The sequence below is a fragment of the Mobula birostris genome, chromosome 23 (genome assembly GCF_030028105.1).
Source record: "Mobula birostris isolate sMobBir1 chromosome 23, sMobBir1.hap1, whole genome shotgun sequence".
NCBI classification, from domain to species: domain Eukaryota; kingdom Metazoa; phylum Chordata; class Chondrichthyes; order Myliobatiformes; family Myliobatidae; genus Mobula; species Mobula birostris.
In genome coordinates, this window is record NC_092392.1 from 4,451,674 (window position 1) to 4,460,011 (window position 8,338).

The following is an 8,338-nucleotide window of genomic DNA, read 5'->3' on the forward strand; positions in this document are numbered from 1 at the left end:
ACTAAGTAAACCAGCCTTCCCCTGGTATCGCAAAAAAATTTGCAAATCAACTGTAATAATTAATTTGGTGTTTTATCTCACTTCTTCCATAAAAATATGATTTTAATTTATGAAGTGTTTTATCACATCTTTCAGAAGCCTTTTAGAATTGTTTTGACACAAGAAATATGAAAATAACAAGTGTGCAAAAAAGTCACTGATTTGTTAGGCCTGTCCCACACTTGGACAGGATAACTTGAGCATCAAGACCAGAGAATTATAATCTTTTCTTTTGCCAGAATAGAATCTTCCAGAAATTGCAAGAGAGAACCCCACAATGAAAAGGGTAAATTCTCTTCCCTCCATCTACATCAGAAAATGCAGACTGCATGGATCAAATATAATTTATAAATTTGTTTACATTCTATTTGATGCTATGTCTGCCCTGGTCTACAAATGGTCCAGTCTCTCCCTTATAAATGGAGCTGAATCTAACTGGTAAATGAGGTATTTTTGTACAAACTGCCAGGATTTCCCATTATCAGTGCACCTAGGTTTGGTATATATAACACATTTAAACAAAGTATTGACCTTGCTCCCAGATACTTGAAGGCAAATTGTTAGTGTGCTTCACTGCAACAAACTTCCTGATGTTTACCAGCAATTATGTTGGTGACTCTGTTAATAGATGTTGTGTCAGATTAGAGTTAGCAAAGGACCCTCAACCCTGTTTACTTGAATGAAAATTCTGCAGGTTTAAGAAAGTATGAAAAGTATTAAGATTTTAGAATGATTGCACTTTTATTATTTAAAATTGTACTAATTTTAACATGATTAAGAATATTAAATGTTAAGCTGCTATGGGGCATATTTCACAATGTGAAGTGAAACTATTAGCAGAAGGAATTGGCAGTTCACTTGATGTTTTAATTCTGGTTTGCCATTTTTTTTTGTTCACAGGCAGTACTATGAGATGTTATACAACAACCCTGACGAGCTGCTCAACTTGGTGGTGGACCAAGGGGTGAAGTACACTGAACTGGAGTACATTAATGCCCTAAGTCTCCTCCACCGCAGCCAGACTGGAGTTGGAGACCAGACCACACAAAACATGCGTGTGCAGCGGCTGAAAGAAATTATCTGTGAACAGGCTGCCATCAAACAAGCCAGTAAAGACAAGAAAATCACGACAGTCTAGGAAGCTGACATAAAAGAGGAAATGGAAATTTAATCTTAAAATTGTTGCTAGGTTCTAAAGCAAGCTGCCAGTATGTTTGGCATTTGTTTAGTTGTTCATACCAATTAGTGATGAAATATGTACATAAGTTATAAAAGGGAATGTGGCACTGCTGTGCCTTGTTGCCTCCAGAGAAGTAGTGAGGGATGTTCTCTTTGGAAGAGTTTTATCTGCTTTAAAATTCACTAGCCAACTATAATAGAAGCTTTGCATTAATTAAAAACACACTTCTGCTCCAAAAACACACTCTTTCCACTTTTTCGTCCTTTGGAGTATCACAGAACTGCCTCATGCCACATCTGTGTAATCAGAGGGTTGGATTACCATCGGTGCCACCCAATGACCATCTGACATCCAGCAATGCCATCAGTTTCAGGCAGCATCCACCTTCCATGTTCATGCAGAGCAATACTTCCAACAAACTTCCTGCGTAAGGGTAGGTACTCAAACTATCTGACATGCTTCCCTCTCCCAGTCTGTTCTGTTGCTAACAACATTGACAAGTGTGTCCAGTTGACATTATTGGTGGGGATTGTAGTTAGGATCAGCTACTAATGAACAACTGACTATGCATTGTAGAATGATCACCTGATATTGTTGCCATTAAGACAGTTTATACTGTATATATACCATTAAATATCTCAAGCTGACACCAAAATGTCAATGCTATAAAAGTTCTAATATTTGAATTTAATACTCAATAACTGATGTTTGGATAGTTTAAAGTGAATTTGTTAATTTCACCTGGAGTTTCAAGATGGTATGTGACTAGAGAACACAACTAAGACGAAAGCTAAGCTTTATTAATGCACAATGTGGCTAAAGCATTATTGTGCATGTTGTCTCCCGGTTGTAATTGAAGTTGTTTCTGGGTTCTTTGTATCTGGGTGTCTGTGCAGTCTTGCAGTGGTTCCTGCACCCAGACTTCAGAACAAGAGGTCCCGGGTGAAAAATCTGGTCAGCTACTTGCACGCTTTCCATCTGTGCTGGGTTGGGCATCGAGCAAGCAACCAGCCACGTAAAACAGACAAACACTAAAGAAACAGCAGGGTTGCTGCCCAATGTGCCAAACAAGGCACGAGAAGGAACTTGTGTCTGGGTCCATAAGTGGGAAATGTATCATTCTCTGATGCTTTTCTCCATCATGCAGTCTCACAACATTCCTTACGTGCCCAACCAAAGACAGATTCATATGTGATTACAGGAGAGATCTTCCACTTCACCAAATACCTATTACCTGACATACAAGACAATTATAAAACATAAGCAAGTGACAATTTCAAAGATAACATCTTGTTGATCAAACAAATTACTTTACTGCAGTGTCAGGAATACTATCTACTGTTCCTTGCTGGATTTAAAAGTGGACCAAAAATACACACTTGTACCTGTTTTAAAGGTCTTCATTTTTTCCAAGTAAAGTGACCACTTAGACATAAAGGGTTTTAAGGAACTTCCAAATAATAGTTGTTAATTCCTTCATTTGAGACTCACACATCCACTTTGCTCCAACTGAAAACTGAGCTGGGTACAAAGTCCTTCACAGACAGTCCAATGGGTAAAAGCTTTCTTGGTGGAACATGTAGACTCTAGTTCATGGTGTAGCATACGTGCAATCTCTCATTCTGCTCAAAACAGCATTTGGGATATTAAAACTGGTTCTGGTAAGGAAAGAAAACTTAAGAGGATGGCCTCCCTGTTCTTTCTTATTGCTTGGTCAAGATATTCAAGCATGTGGACATTTGTACCAGGCCAGAGTTAGGCTCAGACTTGTGCTAATTCCGGTTGGACAGCTAATGAACCATAGCTGGGTTTCATAAATAAGATTCATTACCCAAAGGTGTCATTGGGCAACAGCTGTTTTGTGGAACAATTAATTCAGGTTTTTATAGAGGTACAGAATGCAATGGGAAGCTTTTGGGGAAATAACTGAATAAGTTTGCCTTGAATATTTATTTCTTAGATGATCTCTAATTCACAGAAGACATTTTATGTGACTGAATAAAGCAGAGGGTGTCCACAGATCTGATATAAAAACGTGAGATTTCACATCAGTGACAGGGTTACATAATTAGGCAAATTTCACTGAAACGAATAGCTGAAAATAAGGTTAATTTAACAGCACAGCTATACTAAGATTAGATTAACTGTGTCAGCTCCGATTAATAATGAACTTTCATGCAAAGCTCATTTTTTAAATTATTTCAAATATATTTCTCATCTGATTGGTTTAATCACATTGTCATCTGGAAAATTGATTGGTGATGGTTTCAAAATGAGATAGATCTATGCTAAAATAAGCTGAAGAAAAGCACACTTTCTATTCAAAAGACTGACTTTAGCCAGCAAAGAGTTTTATACAGGAAACAATGCAGATGAATGGTTCATATATACTAAAGAAATAATCACTAAATATCTTAGGCTTGTGTAATGATGGAATGATATTACATCTTCTTATCTTCTGAATGTAAGAACATAGTCTATTGTCAGGGTAAGTAAATTAACCTAAGTTTTCCAATGACAATGGAGATGCCATTTTTTTCAGTATCTCTGACTTAATCTCACCTTCTTGGTTCATTCGGCCAATGGACCTGAGGTTGCCACACGTATAACGATGGGAAAATATGTAGATGTAGATTTGGAGGGGTTTTCGATGTCTTCGAAATCTAGAGTTCTGAGCTCTGCAATAGAAGGCCTTTGAGTCAAGCATACCACATGGAATTTATAAAAGAGTAACATATGTTCTAGAAACTCCTGAATTTCTTTTCTTTAGTGTATTTGTGCATTAAAAGATAATGTGCCCTTCCCTAAAAGAGGTTGACCCCCTTTGTAATTCCTATGTGGCCAACCTTCGGCTGTATGCAAGAGAGACACGAATATCCGATACACTCCAGACTGTTATGGTTTTATCAACAGAAGCAGCATAGGGTAGATCACGCAAGCAGGGCTCTCTCCAAACTTGGGTTAGTCAAATGCAAAAACAGCACCTGCACAGAATTAGTACGTATTGCAATATTATTTAGATAGGGAAATGGGTGATTTGTGATTATGACTTCCCTGTACGTCTGTTCCTAACTCCGTAAACTATATGAGATTTTATGGTGCACTGCATGACCCAGTGATTATTCTGTTCTTTATTGTGTGGACAAAATACTCTACAATAAAACTGGAGAAAAAGCAATTTGTCAAAATTCTCTTACTTGCCTTTTTTTCTATCCCCAGAGGGGAAAGCCCTTTCAATTGAAGTTATGTGCTTAAAGTGCAGGTTCCCTCTAGTAGCAGTAACATCACAGGCCCAGAAACCACCGCTAGATTGTCCCCAGAAAAATCCATTCACATCTGGTATCTCCATGGGGCTGCAATAAATTAGCTTCTCATGACCAGAGTTGAGATTACTCTTACTAAGCACCCACTTTTACACCACAGTTGTCAAGAAATAGCCTGGTGGGGGGGGGGGGGGGGAAGGCACAGAAAAGATATGATTTGAAAAAGAAAATGTAAGACACTTAAAAATTAGTAAAAATAATGTAGCAATAAATTAGGTTATTTAATTCTTTATTGACGTATTCTAGTGCCCATTGACTTTCCAAGTTCTGTTTTCTACAGGAATTCCCCTTACAACCTTCCACCCCAAAATTCATTCATTTCCATCAGGATTTTGTCTCAATTTCATGGAAGAGAAATGACAGAAATATATTTTATTACTATGCAGCTCTTAAATAAAGAGAATTAAAATATTTCCATAGCAAACATGAGGAAACCTGCAGATGCTGGAATTTCAAGCAACACACTTCGTCCTGACGAAGGGTCTTGGCCCGAAACGTCAACTGTACCTCTTCCTAGAGATGCTGCCTGGCCTGCTGCGTTCACCAGCAATGTTTATGTGTGTTGCTTAAAGTATTTCCATATCTTGTTTATGTTTACTTAAACTTATAATGTGACTATTGACCTTTTTGCGACAATGAACAACTTCTCAGGTTCTGCCTCATTTATTCCATTAATAATTTTAAACACTTGAAGTAGTTCTAGCACACCTCCTTATTGACTCTCTGATGTATAATTTGAGTCAACAGAGCTTCTGCTTGCAGATCAGTTGTCTGAAAACCAAAGTTATCAGTATTCCGATGGGATCCCAGCCAGTAACTTTATCTAACAGGAAATACTGGAAACACTCAACTGGACTGAGTTACAGCCCGCTTCAGACACCCAGGGAAGAAGGCATCAGAGGTGGGACGTTGTCCAAAGGACAGTACAGGTGATTGTTTTGGACATTTTTGTTGTGATCACAAGACCCTGCTGGACATTGGTAATGTAGAACACAGCAAGTCTGGTTTGCTAGTTCATTGGTGAGGCTGATGGCAGGGGAGCTGCATGGCCTTTGTTGTGGTGCAGACCAGACCCTAGTTCCTTAGAGTCACCTGTTGCAGCCACCAGGGAAGGAGATGCCAGAGCTGGCAGTGTGTCACTGGATTGGGGGCTGGCCTCAGCCGTTGGTTCTGCCCTCCAGTGTTTGCTTGGTGGAAGACAAGCTGGATTGCGTTCATCTGCAGCTGCACTTACATGAGATGAGGGACTGCTGCAGGCTTGCTCTCACAGACACGTGGCTCCAAGACAACATCCACGCAACATCAATCTACAGGCCGTGACACTTGGACTTGGGCTATGTTATGATCTGTGATTATGACTTCCCTGCACACACACATACACACACACACACACACACACACACACCACACGCACGCGTGCACACATTGCTGGAGGAACTCAGCAGTTCAGGTAGCATCTACGGAAAGGAGTAAAGAATTAACATTTCAGTCCAAGACACTTCATCAGGATTCAGCCAATTGAATTCTATGCAGGTGAAAAAAGAGCCTGTCATACAAACAGGAAATATTGAAAACACTCTGCAGTTTGGCTAGAATCTGTGGAGCAGAAAAAGAACTTTCACTTTAGTTTGAATACCTTTCATCAGAATTATCAATCAAGTTCCTGCCTTCTGCCACTTGATCTGCAGCCTCACACATCATTTTCTTCCAGTGCACCTTCAGGCACTTTTTAAATATGAAGAGAATTCTGCATGGCATTTTCAGACATGAGTTCTGGATCCCCACCACCACAGCACGAAAAAGGTTTTCTTCACATTCTTTTAATCTGGTTTTTGGCCACTCAAGTAGCAGAAGTGGCTCCTCCCTACCTACGTATTCTCCTCAGAATTAAAAGTTCAAAATAAATTTATTATCTCAGTATATATATGTGACCTACTACCTGAGATCATTTTCTAGTGGGCACTCACAGTAAATACAAAGATACTCGAAGGTGCAGGATGGTTACGGCAGTGCATGCACAGAGTGAATCGAGGTGGCTTGGCCTAAGCACAAGAGCCGGGAATGATCCAATGTTTAGCAATTGCTGGATCAGACTTGGAGGAAATTTGATGAGGTAGAACTGAGGCCAGGTAAGCTAAACAGCCTGGGCCTGAGAGCGTATCGAAGCGGCCGAGCCTGCTCCAAGAGTGAGGAATGACCCAAGCTTTAGCGGATTTAAGTGACGGGCCAGATTGAAAACGTCGGGGTGTCAGTGCTCATCTGGCTGCTCCACAAGGTTTATATCTGCGCTGAACTGAGGCTGAGGCCCACAACTACTTGGCTCCTGAATCGGCTGCAGTTTTTGTAGCTGTGGACTCACTTTCGTGAACTTCAGTTCTGAATGTTACTTGCTTACTTTTATCGTTTGCATGATCTGTTTTTTTCTTCACATTGGGTGTTTAATGGTCTTTTTAAAAATTGGTTCTATTGGGACATCAACCATCTCGACTTCACCGCACCTTGTTCCCATTCCGACCTCACTCCTTCGGAACGCTCTGCTCTCCACTCCCTCCGCACTAATCCTAACCTTATTATTAAACCCGCTGATAAGGGGGGTGCTGTTGTAGTCTGGCATACTGACCTCTACCTTGCCGAGGCACAGCGACAACTCGCGGATACCTCCTCTTATTTACCCCTCGATCGTGACCCCACTAAGGAGCACCAGGCCATTGTCTCCCATACCATCACCGACTTTATCCGCTCAGGGGATCTCCCATCCACTGCTACCAACCTTATAGTTCCCACACCTCGCACTTCCCGTTTCTACCACCTACCCAAGATCCACAAACCTGCCTGTCCTGGCAGACCTATTGTCTCAGCGTGCTCCTGCCCCACCGAACTCGTTTCTGCATACCCCGACACGGTTTTATCACCCCTTGTTCAATCCCTTCCGACCTATGTTCGTGACACTTCTCAGGCTCTTAAACTTTTCCATGATTTTAAGTTCCCTGGCCTCCACCACTTTATTTTCACCATGGATGTCCAGTCCCTATATACTTCCATCCCCCATCAGGAAGGTCTCAAAGCTCTCTGCTTCTTTTTGGATTCCAGACCTAATCAGTTCCCCTCTACCACCACTCTGCTCCGTCTAGCGGAATTAGTCCTTACTCTTAATAATTTCTCCTTTGGCTCCTCCCACTTCCTCCAAACTAAAGGTGTAGCTATGGGCACCCATATGGGTCCTAGCTATGCCTGCCTTTTTGTTGGCTTTGTGGAACAATCCATGTTCCAAACCTATTCTGGTATCTGTCCCCCACTTTTCCTTCGCTACATCGACGACTGCATTGGCGCTGCTTCCTGCACGCATGCAGAACTCGTTGACTTTATTAACTTTGCCTCCAACTTTCACCCTGCTCTCAGGTTTATCTGGTCCATTTCCGACACCTCCCTCCCCTTTATAGATCTTTCTGTCTCTATCTCTGGAGACAGCTTATCCACTGATGTCTGCTATAAGCCTACTGACTCTCACAGCTATCTGGACTATTCCTCTTCTCACCCTGTCTCTTGCAAAAATGCCAACCCCTCCTCGCAATTCCTCCGTCTCCGCCGCATCTGCTCTCAGGATGAGGCTTTTCATTCCAGGACAAGGGAAATGTCCTTTTTTAAAGAAAGGGGCTTCCCTTCCTCCACCATCAACTCTGCTCTCAAACGCATCTCCCCCATTTCACGCACATCTGCTCTCACTCCATCCTCCCACCACCCCACTAGGAATAGGGTTCCCCTGGTCCTCACCTACCACCCCACCAGCCTCCAGGTC

At 41.5% G+C, this 8,338-nt stretch overlaps 1 protein-coding gene across 1 annotated transcript in view; it reads left to right on the forward strand.

Annotated features, from left to right (window-relative positions):
• The window catches only part of exoc4 (exocyst complex component 4), a 554,471-nt gene extending 550,082 nt beyond the window's left edge, over nt 1-4,389 (forward strand). Inside the window, exon 17 of the mRNA XM_072241246.1 lies at nt 940-4,389. Within this exon, the coding sequence (XP_072097347.1) occupies nt 940-1,177 (238 nt within the window). The 3' untranslated portion in view covers nt 1,178-4,389. The remainder of the gene's footprint in view (nt 1-939) is intronic.
• The last annotated feature ends 3,949 nt before the right edge of the window (nt 4,390-8,338 follow it).